Genomic DNA, 26,243 nt, shown 5'->3' on the forward strand with positions numbered 1-26,243 from the left:
AAAGAAGACATGAAATGAGTAAGGGTAAAGATAAGGAGAAAACTAAACATTGATTAAATTCGAAATAAAGACAAGATCCTCGAAGAGGAGAAGATTCCTTACAACTTTAATGAAGGTGAAATGCTTCGGAAGTAAATGGATCGTACCTAAAAACCTTGCTCAAAGCATAAATGAAGAGAGATGTGGGAGCTCCATTAATGGAGGTAGAGAGAGAAAGTGTAAAAGATGAAGATGTTATCCCAATCAGGTCTGGGGGTATTTATAGCCCCTTAAAAATGAGTTACAAAGGTCCTAAATGCCCCTAGAAAGCTACAAAAGTCGGGCACAAAAAGCAGATTTTTTCCAGGTTGTACCGGTACCATGAAACCTCGGTACCGGTACAAGTTTTGTTTCTCAGCATTTTGGACCAAATCTATCCGAGTTGTACAGGTACCACAGATCCGCGGTACCGGTACATTTCTGGCAGAAAACTTCCAAATTGTTTTCTTCTTTCCAACGGCCCCTTTGATGCCCCGAATAGCCTTCGACCCTTCTTTACATGCTCCTTGGGACTCGGTGGCGGGATGCCACATGGTCTTGACTCTTTGGATGATCCCGGATTGGTTTCCTTGGCGTTCAAAACGTCTTATTTCCACATTTTTACCTATAACTCACAAAAACACAACCTCCGTGCAATATCATCTAAATAAAGCAAGTTACGCGCGTGAGAGTGACAAAAAAGGGATCGATAAGCCCATTTATTTACACTATTGAGGGCTTATCACACCCCCAACTTGGACTTTGCTAGCCCCTAGCAAACTTAAACAAAAAGTATATGACTATACTATGCAATTTTCCCCCGGAACAAAATACGAAATTATGCTCAACTTAGGATACGGCAAGAGTCCACAATCAACACCCCTTCAAACTCAATCACATGCAACCCACGTACGTGCATACAATGAACTAAGGTGAACAAATCATGCCAACGGCCAAACAACACACATCCACCTTGAATTTCAATTCCAGGACTCAAAAGAACGTACTTTGATATGAATTTGCACAAAGTAATAAATTAGAACATCCCATGATAAGCGCTAGCAAGAATCGCAATAGCAGGAAACAAAAAGCTATGCATGCTAATCAAAAGAGCGCCGAGCAAAAAGAGTTAAGTAATTATTCACAAACAAACTAAGCTAACGGAAATTTCATACTAGATTAGCATTCAATATCGGTCATGCATCAAAAGGAGTTAAACGAGCATACATTAGGATCAACTAAGGATTTAGTAGCTTATAATGACCTTGGTGCCAAAAAAAAAAGGGAAACAAAAAAGGTAGCGGCCATAAATTTTTAGCTTGGGTTCAACTACCCTTGGCCACTACCATCCCCTAAACTACCCAACCACGGCTACGTGCCGGCCACCAAGTAGATAGCCCAAAAGAAAACCCTCAATCGTCCTCCTCATCCTCATCATCATCCTCCCTCATTTGTTCCTTTCTCGAGCGACGAGGCTCGCTCTAATCTGCTATGATCTCTTCCTCCTCCTCTTCTGTGGTGTTCTCCTCATCCTCTCGAGTGGGGGCATAGGGGTCACTAGAGCTCCCCACACCACAACTTGACATATGTTTCAACATTCTCATCATTTTATCCTCCTTCTTCTTCCGTCTCCTAACCTCTTTCACCATTTCTTTCCTCAACTCACTCTGTTCCTTCTGAATTGTGTCACAGCGGCACATCAAAATCTTCAACCATTGTTCATTTCTTTCGGGTCCTCTTGGTGCGATGGGGCGGGAGCTGCTTGCCGCTGAGAACAGAGGCTTCGACATGGATTTGCTCTTCTCCACCGAACCTCCTGTAATGGGACCGGGGGATCCAGGGGTAAATTTTTCAGTGGTACGAACTCCTTGGCTTTCGCAGATTACAGTGATCATGGTGGGGAAGGGAATATTGACCTTGGCGCCAAAAGTACTACGCTGCCTGAATTTCAACATTTCTAACCAAATCCACCGAGCCCAATCAACCACCTCATCCACAGAGCCAAAAGCATAAAGAACTTCCCCGTCCGACTTATGCGGCCTTTTCTCCGAACCATGGGTGAACAAATTGAAGTGCACCACCTTGTTAATCACACAATAAAGCTCGAACAAACGCCCATGAACATACCTATTCTTTAACAGTGACTTGTCCGTGAGGGTGTTCATAATTTCAGTTTCGGACTTGGACCACCCATCGGATGGGTAAGTGATAGTGTGGGCTTCAGGGCGACGATAATTTCCCAAATACTTGGCTATGACTGTGGGGTTAACGGTTACTTTCTTGTTCCCGATGTGGGACTCTATCCTTTCCTCACTTTTGTACACAACCATGTTTGCATAAAAATTCACGACTAGATTGGGTTTATAGCCCTTAATTGATGAGAAGAAAAAAGGTAAACCATTCTGATTGATGACTTCAATTATAGGGTGAGCCCCCATCTTGGCACTGTCCACTTGTCTTTCGCACGTGAATTTTCGGCCCTTTAGCCCATACCCCCACTTCTTTCGTTCAGCTTCCTCCTCATCCCTTTTTCTCTTTCTCCCCGCCTCCTCCTGTTCGATTTCCCTTTCAGCAGCCACCTCCGGGTCTACGGGCCTGCAATACCCTGGAACTCTAGTTCCGTCTGCCCGGTAAGACTTAATCCCATCTGCCATTAGTTTTGATCGACCCATTGCAGCAAATAACACCAAAAAGCAGAAACCAGCAGATTTCAACAAAAATTTCAGCCTCTAAAACCAAATGGAAAAAGAAATCACAGCCCACACACATCAACTGAAAGAAAAAATCAGCCCAAAAACGAACTACAGTAGTAAGCACAATTCCCAAAACCACGGAAATCAGAGAACACAGCCCACGCCAGAAAATTTCGGGAAAATCAGCCCCAAACAGACTACAATACCCCACCGTAATCGCAGCAAAAATCAACGGAAATTCCAGTCAAAAACCAAATTACCACAGCGAAATCACAGCTCCAAATCCAAAAATATAACAGAAATAACGGAAACAAGGCTAAGGGTTTTTTTTTTCTTTTCTTTTCGGTTCTCAGGGGTTTCAGTTAGGGTTTCAATTTAAATAAAAGGAAATGGGGTTAGGGTTTCAAAAACTGAGCAGGGGGAGGAATATGGTGGTAATGGCTGAACTTCCATGGAGAGAGAGAGAGATGAACTCTCAAAATCTGTAAATGAGAGAGGGAATTTCGGATTACCTTGGGTGCAGGGGATTTCGGATTTAGAGAGGAGAACCCATCAGTGACCTCTCGATTTCGGTCTTGAATCCCTGATTTCGAACCCCAACAGCCATGATTGATACGCAAACTTGTGATTTCCAGGTTGGAATTTGAAGAATTGAAATGGGTTTGACTGATTTTTTTTTTTTTTTTTTTTAGGAGAGTTTGGGGTTTTGGTTGACAGCCGAGAGAGAGATAAAGGAATGGGGCGGAGGATTCTGCAATACCGTGGGTTTGGAAGAAAAGATTGGGTTTTGGTTTGAAACTTGGAGATTGGTGGAGGTTTGATGGATTTTAAGAGTGGGGTTGAGGGAAAACCGAGAGGGAGGTGAGAGAAATGGGGGGGGGGGGGGAGTTTATTTTTCTTTTTCTCTGGAGCCGTGGGTTGAAAAGGAAAAAGGTGGGTTTTGGGTTTTTAAAAGTGGGGCTGGGGACATGAGAGAGCCGGCCAGAATTTCTTCAAGAACTGCCCGAGGTGTACCGGTATTGGTCTTTCTCGGTACGGGTACACTTTGGGCAGAAACCAAAAAAATTTCTTCACTCCACTGTTTCGACTTCCGATCAATTCCAACGCATTTAGCACACCCCCAAACCACCTCACAACAATTTAGACACCATCCCACACAACCCTCCATACATCCGGCTTCCTAAGCTTGAGCAAAAATGGAGACTCGGACTACGGTTCAACAATTTGGAACGAGGGAACACATTTGTGGTTATATCACGCAAAAATTGTCTTGTATCATTTCCTACGTACGCCAATAAACTCCAAAATGATGCATAAAAGATATCTAAACAACTCAAGTATGAACAAACGGAAATTATTTACGCAAGTGCAGAAAAAGAGACAAACAAGCATGGGATGCTTCAAAACGAACTTCAACTCTAGGCGATGCATGCTACTTGACACAACTTGGAACTCAATTTGTTCAACAAAGTTCACATGTATGCATGCACGTGGATTCAACACATGATCAAATTTGATGGGGTACACGACTCTTGCCATTATTAGGGAAAAATTGAGCATAATCTAAGTATCTAACACTTGAAATCACTAATTATAAGGGAAAATTGCACAAAAAATTTTAAAATTTTCTATGCAGAACCGAGAACGTAAATTAAAAGCATAATCCATCCCCCCCAACTTGAAATATGCAGTGTCCTCAATGCAAAAAGACGGTAAAGAAGAGAGGGACAACAAAAATATACCGACGGGGTGGAATGTCAACCACCCAATACCTCGACCAAGTTGGAGGATTTTTGTCATCGCCACCGTTCGTCAACGGAAATGCTTCGAAGGGCACCACCCTGCAAAAGAGTAAAGAACCAACTTCCAAAGATGAGACAAATGACATGAGTACCGCCGGCTCGCGTTAGCCCGGCCCCCAAAAATTATAATTAACAAGTATTTAAACCACCGAATCGTCACGTGATTAAACGGGTACTACTTTTCTCCCCATGTTTCACTTAAGGTGTCGCGAAGCAAGTTATCAACATCTTAAGCGAAGCACGGGTGGCTATACCGGACCACAAAAAATTTGCCCTTACGAACCGGAGCTGGGTACACGAACCTTGTTTGAATAGCGGCGTGCGAAGCTATAACCCAAGTCAATGATGGGTACCCCCGAAGAGGCCGGGCCTTCCAAACAATTAAGTTCATAAGTACGCAAAAGCTCCCCGTGAAAACATTTTTGAGAACTTTTCAAACCAACGAATCATCCGGATAAACCGGATCAACTAACTCCCCCACCGTGTCCTCCACCGCAAAATTTTCCAAAAACGGTTTTAAACGTTGACCATTCACTTTAAAAATATGACCATTTGCGGGATTCACGACTTCAATGGCACCATGTGGAAAAACTTGGTGCACAACATAGGGCCCCTCCCAACGAGATCGCAATTTTCCGGGAAAAACATGGAGTTTAGAATTGTACAACAACATTTTTTGCCCAACTTCAAAATTCTTTCTTTGAATATTCTTATCATGAAATTCTTTGACTTTTGACTTATAAATGTTGGTGTTATCATACGCATCCCACCGGATTTCCTCGAGTTCATCGAGTTGGAGTTTACGATGAGCGCCGGCATCGGGCAACCGAAAGTTTAAAGATTCTATGGCCCAATATGCCTTATGTTCCAACTCAACGGGGAGGTGACATGCCTTACTGTAGACAAGCCGATAGGGCGAAGCGCCTAACACGGTCTTGTACGCGGTCCGGTATGCCCACAAGGCATCGGTCAAACGAAGTGACCAATCCTTCCGGTTCGGATTAACTGTTTTTTCCAAAATGTGCTTTACCTCACGATTAGCAAGTTCGGCTTGACCGTTGGTTTGTGGATGGTAGGCGGTGGAGACCCTTGTGGGTAATGCCATATTTCTTCATGAGGGCCGCAAAAGGCCGATTACAGAAGTGTAAGCCTTGATCGCTTATAATGGCCCGGGGTGTTCCGAACCGTGACAAAATATGCTCCTTGAGAAAATCAAGCACCACTGCGTGATCATTGGTGCGCGTAGCCACGGCTTCAACCCATTTGGACACGTAGTCTACCGCCAAGAGAATATAAAGGAACCCGTAAGAATTTGGAAATGGGCCCATAAAGTCAATTCCCCAACAATTAAACACTTCCACCACTAGGATATTGGTGAGGGGCATGTTCCTCCGAGTCACCGCACCTAGTTTTTGGCATTGCTCACAAGCCCGGCAAAATGCATAAGCATCCTTGTGAAGATTTGGCCAATAGAATCCACATTGGAGAATTTTGGCGGTGGTCTTTTTATGAGAGAAATGGCCACCACACGCCTCGGTATGGCAAAATGAGAGAATCCCCCGTTGATCGTCATCGGGCACACACCGCCGGATAATTTGGTCCGAACAATATTTGAAAAGATAAGGATCATCAAAGAAGAATCTTTTCACCTCACTAAGAAAAAACCTCCGATCTTGTGGGGTCCAATGATCCGGAATTCGCCCGGTGACAAGATAGTTAACTATATCGGCATACCAAGGGCAACTCGAAATGGAAAAAAGTTGTTCGTCCGGAAATGTATCAACAATTGGGAGCTTGGAGGAAGAGTCCTCGAATTCAAGGCACGATAAGTGATCCGCCACCACATTTTCCACCCCCTTCTTATCCTTAATCGTGATATTGAACTCTTGAAGTAATAAGATCCACCGAATGAGCCGTGTTTTTGCGTCTTGCTTCGGGAAAAGGTACTTTAAAGCGGCATGATCGGTGTAGACAATATTAGGGGACCCCACCAAATATGACCGGAATTTGTCTAAGGCAAAGACGACGGCAAGCAACTTTTTTTCCATGGTGGAGTAATTCATTTGAGCTTTGTTTAAAGTTTTGCTTGAATAATAGATGACGTATGGATTTTTGTCTTTCCTTTGCCCGAGAACCGCCCCAACCACATAATCACTAGCATCACACATGAGTTCAAAGGGCAAATTCCAATCCGGCGTTTGCACAATGGGGGGAGAAGTGAGGCTTGATTTCAACTTCTTGAACGCTTCTTCACAGGCCGGAGTCCACTCAAATGGAGCATCCTTTGAAAGGAGGTGGCACAACGGCCGAGATATTGCACTAAAATCTTTGATAAAACGCCGGTAGAAACCGGCATGCCCGAGGAAAGAGCGGATGTCCTTGACACATTTAGGGGTCGGGAGGGTGGCAATAAGATCAATTTTGGCCTTGTCGACTTCGATCCCCTTTGATGATACAATGTGGCCCAAAACGATACCATGAGTTACCATGAAATGGCATTTCTCCCAATTGAGCACCAAGTTTTTCTCCTCACACCTTGTCAAAACCTTCTCCAAATTTTCCAAGCAAGCGTCAAATGAATCGCCGAACACCGAGAAATCATCCATAAATACCTCGAGGATCTTCTCAATCATATCGCTAAATATGCCCATCATACACCGTGAGAAGGTTCCGGGCGCATTACACAAGCCGAATGGCATGCGTCGATAAGCGAACGTCCCAAAAGGACAAGTGAACGTCGTCTTTTCTTGATCGGGCAAGGCGACCTCAATTTGATTATATCCCGAGTATCCATCCAAAAAGCAATAATAAGCATGTCCCGCAACCCGCTCCAAGATTTGATCAATGAAAGGAAGAGGGAAGTGGTCCTTCCGGGTGCTAGCATTAAGCTTCCGATAGTCAATACATACACGCCACCCGGTGGTGACTCGAGTAGGGACTAACTCATTGTTGGCGTTGGATACCACCGTGACACCGGATTTCTTGGGGACCACTTGGATAGGACTAACCCATTTACTGTCAGCAATCGGATAGATAATTCCCACATCTAAAAGTTTCAAAACCTCCGCCTTCACCACATCTTTCATTATGGGATTCAACCGGCGTTGTGGTTGGCGAGAGGGTTTGACATCGTCTTCGAGGGCAATGTGGTGGGAACAAATTGAAGCATCGATCCCCTTAATATCCGCAATAGACCAACCAATGGCTTTGGTATGCCGCTTTAAAATTTCAAGGAGTTGGGATTCTTGCGAGCAGTTGAGAGATGAGGAGATCACCACCGGGTAAGTTTCATTTTCACCTAAAAAGGCATATTTCAATGTTTCCGAGAGGACCTTCAACTCGAGTTTTGGTGATTGAATACTCGAGGGAAGGGTCTTGCTCTCGAGAGGAGGCAACTCTTCAAATTTCGGAGACCATACGTCTGTACCAGAAACATCTTCAATGTCCAGCAAAGAACACAAATACTCCACCTCCGGTGAGTCAAAAAAAATTTCTTCTTCGGCGGTAAGACACACCTCCAACGGATCCTTACACAAGAAAGTGTCCACATGCTCTTGGACCAAAGAATCAATAAGATTGACTTCATGGATGCACTCATCGTCCCCCATTTGGCTCCCGATATTGAAAACGTTCACCTCCATCTTCATGTTGCCAAAAGTGAGGTTGAGCAAACCACTTCGGCAATGAATAACGGCATCGGCTGTGGCTAAGAATGGACGCCCAAGAATGACCGGAGTTGACGTTGATGCTTGGGAGGTAGGTACAGGGCAAGTATCCAATATGAGGAAATCCACGGGATAGATAAAATTGTCTACTTGCACAAGTACATCCTCCACCATCCCTCGTGGAACTCGGATGCTTCTATCGGCCAATTGAAGTGTCACTGGTGTTGGCCTCATCTCCCCCAATCCAAGTTGTTCATAAACAGAATACGGAAGCAAGTTCACACTAGCCCCCAAATCGAGGAGGGCTTTTTCAATCTTCTTGTTGCCAATGGTGATGGAGATGGTTGGACAACCCGGATCTTTATACTTGGGAACCACGTTGGTTTGAATAATAGAGCTCACTTGTTCCGTCAAGAAAACCTTCTTTTGAACATTCAACTTACGCTTTTGAGTGCATAAGTCTTTGAGAAACTTGGCATAAGTAGGAATTTGGTTTACCGCATCTACCAACGGGATATTGATTCGCACTTGCTTGAAAAGCTCATAGATCTTGGCATTGGTATTGGCACGGGCCGGCGCCTTCAATCTTTGGGGAAAAGGAGCCGAAATTTGAGGAACGGTAGCCGTCGGCTCTTCCACTTGTGACTTGCCCGGATGCTCACCAACGGGAGAAGGCTCCGAGGTTGGTGAGTCAATAGGAGGATTCAGAGCTTGCAATACAATTGGTGTTACCGGAGGCTTGATGGGCTTGGAAGGAATGGCCTTGTCAATCTCCTTGCCACTCCGCAAAATTGTAATAGACTTGGCTTGCTCGGGACTAAGCACCGAAGAGCTCGCCACATAATTTGTTCCTTGCGGATTCGCTTGGGGTTGAGTCGGAAGTTTCCCTTTTTCTTGTTGGAGCATCCCTACCGTATTAGTCAACTTTGCCATTTGATTCTTGATCTCCCCGAGCGTTTGAGTGGTTTGCTCGTTGAGGGACGTTTGGCTTTGCATGAAAGATGACATAATATCCTCCATGGATCGCTTTTGAGGTAGGAATTGATTTGGCCCTTGAGGAGGTCCGAGAGGTGCAAACCCCGAAGGTTGTTGATGTTGAGAGAACCTCGGTGCTCCTTGAGATTGAGGAGGCCGAAAAGCTTAGTGTTGTTGAGGTGGTGGAACTTGTGGAGGTCCGAGAGGTTGAGAATCGCTCCACCGGAAATTAGGATGCATCTTCCACCCCGGATTGAAAGTTTGAGAATAAGGGTCAAACCGTTGATTAACGGCATTGACCTCCGCTTGCCCGGTTCCTTTAAGAATATCCTTAACAGCAAGGAGCATTTGGCAATCTCCCGTAGCATGACCTGCAATTTCACACAACACACAAATTTCCTCCGCCTTGGCCACGGAGGCCATCCCAGCAACTTTGTTGAGTTGTAAAGTTTCAATTTGGCGGGAAAGCTGGGCGACCTTGTGGGCTAGCTCATTTTGCTCATTCAATTGAAATTTACCCGAATTGCTCGGAACCGGATTAACCACATTTTTTTCAGAAGGGTCCGAGCAATCCCAGTTTTGAGTTTTTTCAGATAACTCCTTAAAATAGTCCCACGCCGCATCAGGGGTTTTAGCCATGACTCCACCCACACACATGCTATCCATAAGAAGTCGGGTGCTTGGAAAGCATCCCTTTAACAAATACTCGACTCTTTGAAAAATCGGTAAGCCATGATGTGGGATGGAGTTAAGCAAATCCTTGTATCTCTCCCAATATTGATAAAAAGATTCCCCCTCTCTTTGTTTGAAAGTTTGAATTTGATTCATGAGTTCCTTTGTGAGATATGGGGGAAAAATTTCATGTAAAAAGCCTTTGACAAATCCGCCCAATTTGCCAAGGATTGGGGCCTCATGTTATTCAACCAAATCTTGGCTTTGTCTTTCATGGAAAATGGGAAGAGCTTTAACTTTGCGGATTCAAGCTGTGCCGGCATGGACACTATTGTGGAAACCAATTCCTCGAATGCCCGCATATGAGTGTACGGGCATTCTTTATCTTTGCCATAAAAAGATGGCATCATGTTAATGTGATGCATTTTAACGGTGAAAGTATTCGCCTCGGTTGCGGCCGGAATGACTATAGTGGGCCGCGGAGTTGTACGGGCCGGATTTAGATAGTCGCTCATAGTCCTTTCGGGCACAATCGGCGGCATCTTGCCTTCACCGTTTCCGGCCATTCTTTCTCAAGGAGGAGTTCTTACAGAAAAAGGAGTTCTTTGGGGTGGTGACGTCCTTGCTCGAACCCGACGAGGAGTTTTGGGTCGAGGAGGAGAAAAAGATCTATGAAGCCTTTTAGAACTCGGGCTCCGAAAGGCACCACGATGACCACCACGCATACACTTTTTAACCCCTTCTCGAGAAACAATGGTAAGCAAGAATAAAGTAAACAGACAAGAGGGGCTATGCTGCCACCTCCTAACAACAGCTCCGAGGGGCTATGCCGCCGCCTCGATAAGAGAAGACAATAAAAGAAAAGATGATTTATGCTTACTCTAGCTTCTTTCAACCTCACGTTTGAGAAACTCAAGTTAGGGGTATCCACTAGATTAAGTACAAATCACGCAAAGTAAAAGAAAGCGAGGTACTTACAATTGATTGGCGAACCACCAAAATAAGCTATAAAAAGAAAGCGCTCCCCGGCAACGGCGCCAAAAATGCTTGCGACCTTAATGTGTGTTGCAATAAGAATGCCCCAAGCGTAGGGCTAGGTCGGTTGAAAGCATAATAAAACCCGGAAGTCCGGGGTCGAATCCACGGGGAGCGCATCCATAACTTGGTTCGAAGATTAGCTTGCGTAGAGAATTTTGGCGTTAGGACCGCCAACCAAAGTTCGGCGTTAAGACGGCCAACTGAGCGATTTAGAAAGTGGCTACTTAACCTAACTACGGCTTTTTAACTGGAGATTAAACTAAAGGCTAGGTTTAGGGATAATTAGCACCCATAACGTAAGGATTAACTCGATTCTTCTCTTCTTAACAACGGTGTTAAACATGACTAGGGCTCTTTTGATTCATTTTAACAAACTCAAAGAGGGACATAGCTCCAAGTATCAAATGTGGCAAGAAGCTTAACCCTTGCCTACATTTGATCAAAGAGATTAACACCTCAAAGTTTTGATACTTAAAATTGACCCTAGCACATGCTTAAGCTAGAAAAACGAAAATTACATGAGAAGAACAAGCAACACCCTTGGTTACGGGATGCTAACCATCCCACAACCTAACCTTACTACACTACTCACACATATCGAAAGAAGACATGAAATGAGTAAGGGTAAAGATAAGGAGAAAACTAAACATTGATTAAATTTGAAATAAAGACAAGATCCTCGAAGATGAGAAGATTCCTTACAACTTTAATGAAGGTGAAATGCTTCGAAAGTAAATGGATCGTACCTAAAAACCTTGCTCAAAGCATAAATGAAGAGAGAGGTGGGAGCTCCATTAATGGAGGTAGAGAGAGAAAGTGTAAAAGATGAAGATGTTATCCCAATCAGGTCTGGGAGTATTTATAGCCCCTTAAAAATGAGTTACAAAGGTCCTAAATGCCCCTAGAAAGCTACAAAAGTCGGGCACAAAAATCAGATTTTTTCCAGGTTGTACCGGTACCAAGAAACCTCGGTACAGGTACAAGTTTTGTTTCTCAGCATTTTGGACCAAATCTATCCGAGTTGTACAGGTACCACAGATCCGCGGTACCGGTACATTTCTGGCAGAAAACTTCCAAATTGTTTTCTTCTTTCCAACGGCCCCTTTGATGCCCCGAATAGCCTTCGACCCTTCTTTACATGCTCCTTGGGACTCGGTGGCGGGATGCCACATGGTCTTGACTCTTTGGATGATCCCGGATTGGTTTCCTTGGCGTTCAAAATGTCTTATTTCCACATTTTTACCTATAACTCACAAAAACACAACCTCCGTGCAATATCATCTAAATAAAGCAAGTTACGCACGCGAGAGTGACAAAATAGGGATCGATAAGCCCATTTATTTACACTATTGAGGGCTTATCACAAGTGTGACCATCTTTCCATGGTACGCACGAGCTTCCTTCTTACCCACTTCTTCGAGCATTTTCCCATCATCGATCCAGCCCCACATGAGTTTCTGGCGTCTGCCAGCCGGTCGCGGTCAGAGCGATGGTTTGGTACTAGCAGTGATGCCCTTTAGTATGAGGCGTGTGGTATCGAGGAAAATTTTATCTCACGCCCATATGGAACCACCCCCCGGGGGCAGTTGGCCTTGGCCAATGCCTTCTGCCTACTCGCTCCTCTCTCTCCGCCACAAACGGCAACAATTCGATGGCCTGGGGCTTCATTAACTCCGCTCTCATCACCCTCCCAGGGTGGCTCCCTTTTCTTAACAACGAGGCCCACGGGGTGTCGGTCTACTGCCCGGATTTTTTATTTGAGGCAGTTGAGTATTGACCAAGGGGTCCTCGGGCCTGCTCCGCAGGTATGCAACTTTGCCAACTCCCAGCTTCGGTTTACGTGGCCGCACACTTCCGACGTTTTGGCGCGACTCGGAGATCTACCAATTCCCAATCGGGACGACGTCGGACGCTACACGCCATAGTTCCGTCAGTTCTGGAGGAGGAACTTGGATTCTTTTGTTCTTTTCGTCTGCGGGGAGGCGGAGGCCCCAAAGGTGTCCGAGATTCATACGCGGGACACCTCACTCTGGGCCATTGCTGAAGTCCGGGGGGCCGACTAGCGCGGGCCCCATAGCATGTGAGTGGTAGCGGACGTCGCCCATTTGAATGTGGCCTTTCCACTGGGCCTTCCTCAATGTGGCCTTTCCACTGGGCCTTCCTCCTCTGGCTCCAATGGTCGTAGAGCGTGTCCGTACACGGGGTGCTCGAGGAAGGGCGCTGCACCCGGCTCCAGCGGAGTCATCGCGCCCATCGTCTTCAAGAGCACCCGCAGTAGGAGATGGTCATGGTCGTAAGCGGCTTCGCACGGTACACCTCCTTCTAGTTATCATTTTTTTTAAGCGTACCTTTGTTTTCTTTTCAGCAGTGAGACTTGGACCTAAGCACTTTTTTCGCGTTCGAGCCAAAGGCAACCGCCGCGGCTGTGGCGGCGGAACAGGCTGCGTTGGATGAAGCTGAGGAAGACGAACCAAGCTCTCTTGTCAAGCGGCGACGTTTCACAGGTAGGTTTTAATTGCTTCAGTAGCTGTTTCGACTGCTGCTTCCTCTCTTTTTTTCTTCTATCCACTCTTGGTCAAACCAGTTTCGTATTAGTCTCAGAGAAAATTTTTTATTGAACAGTCGCTGAGGACTCCGAGGAGGAGGACGAGGACATGGGCATAGGCGGTGGTAGTGATGATAATAACGATGATGATGATGATGATCTTGATCATGTTCCGCTGAGCCGCCGCTTGCAAGCCCCGGGAACCCAACCCTTCGTGTCTGCGGAAAGATTCGCCGCGGAGGACGTCGACATGGTGGAATTTCTACTTCACCGGAGGAGGCGAGGGAAGTGCCATTGGTCCAACCCTGCACCGGGCCAATTCCCTATCCGCACGTGGAACCCGGGGCTTTCGCAGTGGAAGGAAGTACGTTACCTGATGAACCTTCGATCATGGACCTTGGTGGGCATCCCAACACGGTTTCTACCGAGTCGTCTTATTCTTTCGAGGATTCTGATCATATCATTGTTTACTCTACTGATCGAGACCCGTCCCCATCCCATGCAGCAACTTCAGAACTACGTGAGCCTTCTCCGCAGATGGGATCTCGAGAATCTGTCGGTCAGGCAGATGTAGCTGCAGAGCCGCTTTCTACAACAGCAGCACAGCTCTTGAGGGGAGGGGAAGAAGATGATTTCGAGCCTCTTTCCGCCGCGAGGGGCTCTTCTGCGGGTCATCATGGGGTCACATCCTCTTCTACCCTGTCGGGTTCCTGCCAACAGTCCTCCGGCCGCCGGATCCGCTCCACCGAAAGTTTTTTGGACAGGGTCACGACCGATTCCCCGGGCGTCTCCAATGCCTCTTTTCTTCAAAGTAAATGGTCAGCCGCGGGGGGAAACACAGTTCCGGGTGCTACCAATCCCATTCCCCAGCGTGCTCGACTTCTCAGGTTCACTCTCCCCGCCTGTCTGCGAGGCGCACAACAACTCCTCCAGCTCAGCCTTCCATAAATGTCGAGGACCGATAGCTGGTGGTAAATGATGAACTCCTTGGGGGGCCCACCTCCATTACTGACTCAGATCTGAATTCGCTATTTAAAGACATGTCCTTCTTGCCAACTGACGATATTTTGGGAGGAAAGGGAAGCCAAGCACTTGGGGACTTCGCTGTTGAGTTGGAAGCTTGGATGGGCGAGCAATAGAGGAAGGAAGTGGAATCTAGGGAGTGGTCTCCTCCTAGGTGGAGCCCTACCGCGGACTATGGGAAGGTGCCCATGGTCACCGAGACAGAGGTGCCCATGCGTCTATTCCCCGTGGGTTACCCTGTGGATGAGGCATATCATCCGCTCATCAATGCCATAGCCCGGGCACACCCGGAGACATTCGCCCCTTTCAACCCGCGGTTGGCTCGACTTAGGGCGCTGTTCCTTAGGGATCTCCACGAAGTGCTTACCCCTTGGGCACAGCTCCGTTTCAGTGACTTCAATGATGCCACGGAAATCGCCCTGTAAGAGATTGCGGAGGACATGGCGGCTATGGGGTTCGACCTCGGCTTGCTGTGTGCAAGGAGTTCCACGCTTCGGGCCGCCGGAGAGATGGTTGCCTTGAGGCCAGAACTTCAAAGTCTTGCCGCACAGCTGGAGACCGCCTGGCAGCATTTGGTGAACCTGGAGGCAAGGTTCACCTAAATTTCACAATATGACGCGGAGCTGGCAGCAGCGGCGTTGAATCTAGAAAAAAAACTCTCCAAATCTTAATCTCATAGTTCCCGATCAAATTTTGATGATCCAAGCCGCTCAATGTGTTCAAAACGTGATTTTAAACGTGCTCGCGAGAAACTAGCAAAAAAACTAACCGGGAAGAGCTTGATTTGAGCAGTTTTTTATTGAACCGTTCAATAAAGTTCAATAAAAAACTGTTCGAATGAAGCCCTTCCCGGTCATTTTTTTTGTCGATTTCTCACGGGTAGCCTTAAAATCATGTTCTGATTACATTGAGCGACTCGGATCATCAAAATTCGATCGGAAACTTGGGGGGTTTTTTTAAGGGTCCCCGGAACCGCCCCGTATATATATATATATTGTGATGCATGTACTATTATTCCTTCCCCCTTTCCTCTTTTTTTTTTTGAATAAAATGAAGCTTTGAATGGTATTGCTATTAGTCCGCTTTTTCTGTTTGATCTTCCATCTGCGGCCGCGCCATGGCTAGAGTGTCCTACATTACCTAGGCCATTGCTAACTTTCGATCCACAAGTCGTGTTTTAATTATTTTTCATGTAACACAATCTTTACTTCATGAACCACAATATTAAGTCGTGGGTCATGTTCTGACCACTCGCGACTTAATATTATCTCTGTTTGATAATCATTAAGTTTTGAAACACACGGGTCATATTCTGACCACTCGCGACTTAATATTATCTCTGTTTGATAGTCATTAAGTTTTGAAACACGCAGGTCATGTTCTGACCACTCGCGACTTAATATTATCTCTGTTTGATAATCGTTAAGTTTTGAAACACGTGGGTCATGTTCTGATCACTTGCGACTTAACATCATCTTTATTTGATAATCATTAAGTTTTGAAACACACGGGTCATGTTCTGACCACTCGCGACTTAACATCATCTCCGATTGATAATCAATAAGTTCTGAAACACGCGGGCCATGTTCTGACCACTCTCGACTTAATGCTCAATACTAAATTTGGGGTACGCGGGTCATGTTCTGACCCCCCGTGGTTTAGCATTACTTCTAAATGATAATCGTTAAGTTATGAGGACACGGGTCATGCTCTGACCACTCGCGGCTTAATGATCAACCGTTGAGCCTGAATTGATAATTATGAGGTCAGAAGACCGCAGAGATATCCTCTCCGCGCGACAAGGTCTTTTCGTTGCAATACACGACTTAAACAGCTAGCATAGCAGAGGAATAATCTTTGAATTTCATTGAACAAATTGATTGAAAGGACTAATAATCCGAACATACAAAGTATTCCTGAGTGGCTCGCGGGACGATACCACTTCTTCATTTGAACTCTGCCGTATCTTACAAGAAATGAAATACAAGAAAGTAAACTCTTCAAGATAAAGCGAAAATCCTGTGATCTCTATGGGTAAAATCTCTTGATGTATCTCGAGTTGACCGCCCCTGTGCGGAATCCATCTTCCACGTGGGCCAGGTGGTAGCATCCGCTTGCGGATGCCCTGACTACTTCATAGGGCCCTTCCCATTTTGGCGTGAACTTCGGGGTTTTCAAATCTCTCATTACCGCTGTGGTCGCTTTCCAGACTAAGTCCCCAACCTTGAACACCCGCGGCACCACGCCTTTATTATAGTAGCATGCCACCGATTCCCAATACTTTTCGTGAGCCAGGGCCGCGGCGACCCTTCTTTCTTCCAAGGCCTCCAAGTCTGCTCGCCTCCCATCCATAGAATTCTCCATTGCAAGGATCATCCGTGCGGAAGGGATGCTCAGTTCTGCGGGCAAAACCGTTTCCGCTCCACATACGAGACTGAAGGGGCTAGCACGAGTGGATTTCCTTTCCGAAGTCCGATAAGCCCAAAGGGCTATGGGCAGATGATCCGCCCAAGTCCGACCGCGCTCATCCAGCAGCTTACTCAGGGTCCTTATCAAAGTCTTGTTTGTCGCCTCCGCCTGTCCGTTGCTTTGTGGGTAGTATGCACTGGAAGTGTGGTGGTCAATCACATATTCGTCAAGGAGGCTTCCCACATGGTGGTTAATGAATGGAGTTCTGTTGTCCGAGAGGATCACCTTGGGTATGCCGAACCTACAAACGATGTTTTCCTTAATGAATGCCGCCACTACTTCCCCCGTGGCCTTCTTCAGCGGAGCAGCTTCAACCCACTTGGTGCAAACCTCCGTCGTTGCCAGGATCCACCTATTCTTCCGCGAGGCCTGTCTGATTGGTCTGACCAAATCCATGGCCCATGTGTGAAAGGGATAAGGAGTGCGAATCGAGTGCAGTTCCACGGAAGGGGCATGAACCAAGTTTCCAAACTTCTGGCACGCCTGACATCTTTGCATGTGTCTTTTCGAGTCGCCCTCCATGGTAGGCCAGAAATATCCCAAATGAATCAATTGTTCATAGAGTTTCCTCCATCCTTGATGCTCCGTTCCGTGGGTCTTTCTTAGAACATCCGTTATTTCTTCTTTGTTTACACACCTTTGAGGTATTCCATCAAATGTCTGTCTGAACAGGATTCCCTTTTCCAGGAAAAAACGTCACGCTCCGCGGATGACCCTCGCGGATTCGGCCCACTCAATAGGCAGGGATCCTTCTCGGAGATAATCAATATAGACCTGCCGCCAATCTGCTTTTTGATCATTGGTGGCCACCATCAGACATTCCGAATTGGCCGCATACAAGGAACACCACGTGCAGTTCTTTGTGATTAAGTCTGCATCCTTCTTCATGCTAGGCCAGTTGTAACCTTGTCTCTGAAACCTTCGGTATAAGGCTATCTCATTGTTTGCACAGTTGTCGTCGTGAATCCGATTCAGAACTTCTTCCGCCTCTTTTGAATTGACTCACCGCGCGAGCCATCCTTACGGAGCACGGTGATACAACTCTCCGCGCAAGATTGCAAAGCACGAAAGCTCCGCGGTGGTCAAATGCCCTACACCAGTGGCTAGCTGTATCTTGATGTCTACGCGCCAATCTTCTGTTGGCTCGAAAAAGTCTTATAGGGCAGACGGTTCGAACACCTTTAAAATTTCTATATAAGCATTCTCTTCTTCATACTCCGTTCTTGCCCCCAGGGTCGCGAGGGCGTCTGGAAAACAATTTTCCGATCTGGGTCTACGAATGACGCTGACACTTTTGAAGAATTTCATCAGTTTCTGGACCGTCGTTCGGTACGGTGCCAAAGTTGGTTCCTTCAACGCGTAAACCCCTTCTGTTTGTAGGATTACTAACTTTGAATCTCCCACTATTCTCAGGCGTTTGATTCCTCTTTCTTTCGCTGCTACTAGACCCAAAATCAACGCCTCATATTCTGCCTCGTTATTAGAGCAAGGGAAGTTCAGCTTGTAGGCCAGATGGATTTTCTCCCCTTCTTCACTCTGCAACACTATTCCCGCGCCTCCTGATCCACTTCCCGCGGCCCCATCGAAGCTGAGGGTCCAGTACGGATCATTCATGCTAGCTGTAAGAGCTTCGAAACCATCTCCGGGTAAAGATTCTTCCAGTGGTTTGCATTGGCCGCTCAGAAACTAAGCCAACAAGTCCGCCAGGTCTTGGCACTTGATTGCTTTTGGTGTGACACATGAGATGTCAAACTCTGCGAGTGCCAATAACCACCGGGCGACTCGACCTGTGAGCACGGGTCAGGATAGGAGATACCTTATAGGGTCGCACTTTGTGATTATCTGTATAAGGAAAGACAATAAGTAATGTCGGAGTTTCTGTGCAGTAAAAACAAGGGCTAAACAGTGCCGCTCAATGGCCGAGTATCGTTCTTCCGCTCCCTGGACTTTCCTACTAATGTAGTAGACTGAGCGCTCCGTCCTATCTACTTCTTGTACCAGAAGGGCCCCAATGGATCTCGTGGTGGAGGTTAGGTAGAGTATCATTGGTTTTCCCGCGACCAGAGCCACCATTATCTGAGGGGATGTCAGAGCTGTTTTTATCCGCTCAAAGGCTTGCTGGTGCTCCCGTTTCCATTCAAATTTTGCAATGCCCTTTAATAGGTCCGTGAAGGGTGCCGCTATTTCCACCAATGCGGTTTCCACCAATGCGGGAATAAAATGTCGCAGGTACGAAACCTTCCCCAGGAATCGTTTGAGCATCTTCTGGGAGTGCGGCGAACCCATTTCGGTGATGGACTTGATCTTAGCTTCATCTGCATCAATGCCATGGTGATGCACGAGAAAGCCCAAGAATTTTTCGGCAGTGACACCAAATGTGCATTTGAGGGGGTTCATTTTGAGGTTGAACTTTCTGCACCTAGCAAACACGGTGGCTAGACCCGCAAGGTGGTCCTCTTGCTCCTTTGACTTTACGACAAGGTCATCCACGTAATCCTCTATTATCTTATGCATCAAATCATGAAAGATTACCGTCATGACCTGCTGATACGTTGCCCCCTCAATTTTTAGTCCGAAGGGCATCACAACGTAGTAACCCCAACGGGGTCTGGAAGGCAGTCTTCTTTGCGTCTTCTGAGGCCATCTTGATTTGGTTGTACCCGCTGAACCCATCCATGAAAGAGAACATCTAGTGTCCGGATGTGGCGTCCACTGACGTATCAATGTGTGGGAGCGAAAATTCATCTTTTGGGCATGCCTTGTTAAGGTTGCGGAAATCAACACATACCCTAATTTGGCCATTCTTCTTCTTAACGGGGACAATGTTTGCTAACCATTCAGGGTATTGGATGGGGCGAATGAAACCCGCCTTTCGCAACTTTTCGACTTCTTCCTTGATATGTCCCTCCAAATTTGGGTGGTATCTCCGCTAGGACTGCTTCGTTGGTTTGGAGTTGCGGAAGACATCGGAATTGTTATGCAGGAGTGTAATCAGCTTCTCGCGAAATTCTTTGCTCAGCTCTTTACTTATAAACACTAGTCTCCGTTGGCCCACTCCGCCGTTTAGGTTAATTTCTTCCAGCGCTTCTTGCTGCGGCTTGGCCTGGTCTTGCATGCACTCCGGAGCGAGCTTTGGCTTTTGGATTACTTCGTTTTCTTCCGTGGTACACATTCTGCCGGGGCCAGCGGTTTCTCGATCGGCCGCTGCGCCGGTGGACCGTCATAAGTGGTACCCCATTTTGCCCCCCTCTTTTGTCTTAGTGATCTTTCTAGGGGCTAGAGACTCTGCCGCAGATGGTTCTCTTGCTCGGCTTGGCAGTGATTGCCTGAGACACTTCGTTTAGCTCCGAAAAGTAAATCGCGTCTGAAAGGTGCACCTTGTTAGTATCAAACGGGTTTTTCAAGGCGCGGATTGTGATCTTCTTGCCTGCCCATATTCCTTTCAAGCACTGATGATAACTTGATGGTACGACAGCGTACTTGTGCATCCAACTCCGTCTAAGAATGATGTGGTAATTTGGTCAGCATTGATAAGATGGAATTTAGTAGCGAAGCGAATTTCTCCCACCTCTAAATCCACCACAACATATCCCAGAGACTACTTTCAATCTCCTCCGAATCCCGTGATTGTGATTGGGGACTCCACTATCCGGTTGTCCGAGATCCCTAATCGCCTGAACGTCAAAAGGGGCATGAGATTTATGGAGGCCCCACCATCTAGAAAAGTTCTCTTCAATTCTGTCTCGTTGACACGGGACGTAATGTACAGTGGACAGTTATGCGGGTACGGTACTCTTCGATCTGCATCTGAGAAGGTAACAGAATTGGATTCGTTGCGGATCGTCCGCGGGACAGACCCGTCCGCGGACATGCACGATTCTTGGTGGACCTCTACGATGTTGATAATTGTTTTGGTTATCTCCAATCTCACAGCCGGGGTAAAGCCAAGACCATCAAAAAATGCTCGGAACTTCATGCTGTTTTGTAATGTTTTAGCTGAGCTGTTGGGGTCTGGTGTAACTGTGGGAGTCGTGTCACCTTCAAATTCTTCAATGATCTCATGGCAGGAGACCATACAAGCCCACCCTTCCTCGTCTTCTTCTTCCTGATAGTAGTGGGCATCCATTTCATCTTCGTCCTCGTACATGAACGGGTAATATTCCGCCATGTTCACTTCTCCATTGTGGTTTCCGTGGACCGGATAAGGTTCCATGCGGATGTTGCGTCGCCCTATCCGTAGCTCATTGGTGTTTTGTTTTCTCTTGAACAGTCGCTTGAGGGACTAGCAGTCACTAGTTGGGTGTTTGGTATGCCTATGGTACATGCAATACCGCGGATGCTTATGATCTTCTCGCGTCGGCTCGTACTCCACTGGAGGAAGTTCCAACTCGCCATCCGCCACCCAGGCATTTACCAGGGTGCGTACTTCGTCCATGCTGCATGGGTAATCTGGGGCTGGGCCGGGCTAACGCTCCCTCCGCTTTCTTCCACTACCGGCTTGTTGTCCTCGCGGCATGTTCGCGACAGCCACGACGGCGACTGCGGACTTGCCCTTCCAGCTTTCCTTCCTAGCCGGCTTGACCACATGGTGGATGCTATACGCGAACTCCAATAGAGCAGAGAAAGTTCCTAACTTCAAGTTTACAAGTAGCATCTTAAACTCATCCATCATTCTACCAATACAGATTTTGACAAGCTGAACTTCCTTGACTGACTTAGTGCAGTCGATCGCACGGTCTTGAAACCGTTTAATGTAATCGACTACATCTTCTTCGCTTGTCTGAACTTCCTTCGTCAAACTAATTACGGTTACCTTCTCGCGAACTTGGAAGAATTTAGCATAGAAGTTATTCACCATTTCTTCCCAAATGGTTATCGAATAGGGTTCCAGGTTGACGTACCATGTGTACGCACGGGAGGTAAGAGAATTCGAGAATTCGCGGAGGCGCAGTTAGAGTCCGAGGCGTGGGCATTAAGGGACTCAATGAAACGAACCACGTGCTCTTGTGCGTTGCCCTCCTTGCCATCAAATTTTACGAACTTCAGTGGAGTGTACCCTTCCGGATAGGGCGATGATAGGATTGTGACAGGATACGGGGGGCGGATGTCTGGGCTTGGAAGGGAGGGTAAAATCGTCTTCGCTTTTTCTTTGGTAAGAATGGCCTGCACGTCTGCCAAGGTGATGAACTGCTCCGCAGGAGGGGTACTGGCCTCGGCAACGGTTGGCTCTCTTTGGTTTGCTTCATTTACTTGTTGCTGCGTCAATAAGGCCTGCACTTCCGCCATTGTAATGTAAGGACCTATAGAAGGTGTGCTAGTTCCGTCAACAGCGGGTTCTTTTCCGCGGGCTCCGGCGGGGTTTCCTGCTATTCCCCCTACCAGAACTCCGCGCAGTGGATGTGGGGAGGACAAAGGGATCTGAGGTTATGCCGTCTGACTGTTGCTGGCCCCAGCATGGATCTGCGGGGGCTCGTCTCCTTGGCTAGTCGCGGCTCTCGGGAGGGCCGCCGAGATGAGTTTCGTAAGACCTTTAAAGGTCGTCAGCAGCTGCTTCTGCGTCTCGAGGAACTGACGCTACTCGTCCTAGAAAGCCCATAGTGTTTGTGCAGCCGCACCCGCACTGTTGGTCTCTTCGACTTCCTTGAGGGTTGGTATGGCGTTATTCGGCGCAGTCATTGCTCTTCGACGCGATGGTTCAACGTACTCCTTGGAGCGAGTGCTAATCATAAACCAAAAGACACCTCCCCAGCAGAGTCGCCTAAATGTAGGGGGAGGGTTCCTCTGGAATTGCTTACGTGTGAATATTCGTGAGCTGGAGAGGTGCAATTGGTTGATGATTAGCTAAAGGAATAAGGAAGAAATCCTATGGGATGAGGGAAAGAGCGGAAGGTACAGACGAAACAGAGGTAACGTGTCTCTTTCGTTCTCCGTGGGGTATCCGGCCTTTTCCGGGGTTGAGTAAGTGAGGTCACTCCTTTTCTCTAAAGAAGAATGTTCTCCTTCCTCAAATTCAGTGCTCATGTGCTTTCTCCCAGAAAAAGATCCTCTCTCATCATTGGGAATGTCAGGGGTATTTATAGGGCATCTTGGCCTAGGTCAGGCCCAAGACAGCGCTCCTATTAAATCCTGACACGTGTTCCCTCTGTACCTCCTGGCCTTGGGGAAACTTGCCATTTCCGCAGGCACTCGTCCACGGGGCGGCTCGTAACCCCGTGGCGATACCTCAATCCCAAGCCACCAAGCCACAAGAAATCCCCCTATTCCCGCTGGAGTGAGGTCGCAACCCGCGGCGATCGTATTTTCTCCGCGGAGTCCCTCCCGAACCCTGCCTCTGGGTTAGGACGGGACTCCGGGAACTCTTTAATATCATCTTTTGTAGTCACACGGTCCCCCTCTGATAGGATTATTTTAGGATGCATCTCATAATTTCGCGGTAACATCGGGGCTCTGCGGTAGCTTCCCGCAGACGACTTCCACGGTGACTAATATCCTTGTCGCGCGTTCACGTGCCTTCTTCTCATTGGGTGGTCAACTATCCTTCGTCGGGTAAAGATCTGACCAAGGCTACTTTTCTCCGCGAGTCCCATTATCACGTGTCTGTAAGCAATTGGAAGGTCAAATTGTCTTCCTTGATAATAAGTTTGACAATTTTTTACCGTACCTACACCTTTCACTTAAGCCTAGCTTCCCCCTGATCATAAACGTTTCCCTTCAAATTATATGATTTTACATATACTTATCCATGGCGTATTGAAAATTTCAACAACCTACATACGTTACTAATTTTGATTTTGGTTGAGTCAGGGTTATGGCCGTAAGTCGGCACAACTGATGTCACCGTGAAAATATATGGAATTTTCCACATGAAAAGCTAATATATTGCTTAATTTATAGATAGAGAAATTACAAGCATATTATGTAGATAGTCATATATCAATTTGGAATTTATGTGTTTATATAACCCAGTTGCTGATAGTACGGCAAAGCCAGACCTTGTTTTTTGGGAGCTTAAAGCAAAAATTAAAAATATGGCTTCTTTTATTGGACTATAATAAGGGATAAAAAAGTATGAATGACCCTTACAATTCAAAATTTTTTGGAGTCCTTAAGCGGCCGCAACACTTGCTTTAGCCTAGGGCCGGCTGTATTAGTACCCATCCATAAGCACAATGAATTCAATTATCAATGAACTTGAATTCTTGATTGATCAAGAAGTCCGAGAGGTTATTCAGTGCCCTCGGGGTCCTACATGGTGGTGCTCCAAGCCTCTTCCCAACACACATTGTTGTGTGGTCTTCACACTTAGTCTCGAACTCCACAGAAATGTGCGATTGAGTGATGCCCGAGGGTCATTGAATAATTTTAGAAATCATTACAAGTTTTCTTCCGTTGCAGTCAAGGATATTATTAATTAGTTTATTACTACTACTTTTTAAGCGTTTTCAATTGGTTGGGCTATATAATTATGGTGGGAGGGAGAAATAGAAGTCTTAGAGAAGGGGTGTTGTAAGGTTGAAGTAAAATGGGCTCACCCGTTCCAAAACCACCAACTCCAAACCGCTACAAGCATCCAAAGGGTGGTTTTCTAGGCTGTTTTGGAGAAGGGGTTTTGAACTTGGGTTGATTTCTTTCTTCACTTAATTTCTGTTTCATGAGTGTGAGTGAATTCACAAAATGGGGTGGGAAGAACTCGTTGATCAGGATACCTTTTTTTATTGATGGGGAAAATGCCATTGGAAACAATCCAAACAGGGAACAACAGAGAGGGGCAGGGAAATGCAAAACAGCAGGGGGCTGTGCTTAACTCATAGTAGGCCCCACAAGCCCACTTTATTACAAGGTTGTTTTGGTCATTCGATTGCCAAAGTTAAGTTAACAACATCCACAAAAAATTAGTATCCTGATCAACAGCCCTTGACTTCTATTTTGAAAAGTAACGAGTTTTTAGTGTAAATGTTATCAAATGCACCGAAATATTACGATTCCTAGTGAAAATATAATGAATTTTTTTTCTGAAAAGTTACGGGACATATACTTTCGTGTATAATTTTTTAAGTTTCTTGACACCGAATTAAAAAACTAATTGAGATCTCTAATTGGCTGTCAAAAAATTTAAAAATTATGCACGAAAGTAGGGGAAATCTTGATTATGTCAGCAAAATAAGGAAGAACAATGACATATCAGAAATCTCAAGAAAAGTCTTTGCATTTGTCAGACACCTCTATAGAAGTCCCTAAATTTACTCATTTTATAGAGTGCTCCGAATATGACCCTTGAATTAGTATTTGACAATATAAAATTATGTCATATTTATATAAGATAAAATCTAGGAAATTAATTTTCACGCTTTTCTTTTGTCCAAGTGCGCTCTATTTTTTGTCTTCATTCTTGTAGAATTACAAAACCAATACCATTCATACATTTTTCCCTTCACACATGAAAAGAGTAATCATGTAATTTCATATCACTACAAAAATTAAAAAAAACAAAAAAAAAAAGAGTGTGTTTGGATAAAAGGGGTGTAAAAATCAAAATTTCAAAATCTAAACTGGAAAAACAACAGAAAGGCAATATAGTCAATAAACAAAGTATATTCCTTTGAAGTTTGAAAGATGCTAGCAAACCTTCCTTTTTGAATAACTAGAAGTAAAAGCATGAGACTATGTTCAAGGTATCTGTTAAAGTATAATAAATTGACTAAAATCATTATAAAAAAAAAATAGTAGTAGATAACTTTTGATGTTTGAGGATTCTTTTGGAGATGCTAAGGTGTTTTATACATATGTATGGATTTTGGACTTAATTCTAGGCCTCACGTAATTGTCCAGCATGGTACGGCCAAATCCACGAATAACAAATTTTATGTCTCCGCAATGGATAGATCGACAAAGTCCTGTAAGAATTTAAGAAAATGTTGACGAGCTCTCCTCATTCATTAAAAATAGTCATCGATACATGCAACTGCGTATCTTCTAAATTTAGTGATGCATTGGCAAAAATGGTTAACAATAGAGAAAAATTATTGTAACGCTAAGAGGTTAATAGAAATTAAATGGAGCAGGACTAGATAATGCAGGGCTAAATAATTGTTTTCTTTTATCAAATTTTCTTGCCATTTATGAATACAAAAACCTTTTGTTATTAGACTAATAAATGATCACACTCGTACGATCTTTTATTTCAGGATAAATTGCATTTGGTGCTCTCTAATTGTTATTAATTTTTCACTTTAGCTCTTGATACTCCAATTTTTTTCCATTTTACTATGGAACTTTAATTTTTGTTAATTGGTCCGGCAAATTAATCATTCAATTCTATAATGAGAACGTACCGAGACTGATT

The 26,243-nt window shown here is 45.7% G+C and overlaps 1 protein-coding gene and 1 non-coding gene across 2 annotated transcripts; one reads left to right on the plus strand and one right to left on the minus strand.

Moving 5' to 3' along the window:
- Positions 1 to 1,499: 1,499 nt before the first annotated feature.
- LOC131327767 (uncharacterized) lies at positions 1,500 to 9,792 on the minus strand. Its single transcript, XM_058360901.1, has 9 exons — positions 9,343 to 9,792; positions 8,911 to 9,204; positions 8,577 to 8,709; positions 6,081 to 7,646; positions 4,953 to 5,578; positions 4,816 to 4,883; positions 4,484 to 4,552; positions 2,918 to 2,987; positions 1,500 to 2,747 (listed from the first exon to the last, which is right to left on the minus strand). Exons 1-9 carry the CDS (start codon positions 9,790 to 9,792, stop codon positions 1,500 to 1,502), a joined length of 4,524 nt encoding a protein of 1,507 aa, XP_058216884.1.
- An 88-nt stretch (positions 9,793 to 9,880) lies between these two features.
- Positions 9,881 to 9,987, plus strand: LOC131328088 (small nucleolar RNA R71). The gene has a single exon (XR_009200370.1). It is a non-coding gene; the product is annotated as a small nucleolar RNA R71 (small nucleolar RNA).
- The last annotated feature ends 16,256 nt before the right edge of the window (positions 9,988 to 26,243 follow it).

The sequence above is a fragment of the Rhododendron vialii genome, chromosome 5a (genome assembly GCF_030253575.1).
Source record: "Rhododendron vialii isolate Sample 1 chromosome 5a, ASM3025357v1".
Classification (NCBI taxonomy): Eukaryota; Viridiplantae; Streptophyta; class Magnoliopsida; order Ericales; family Ericaceae; genus Rhododendron; species Rhododendron vialii.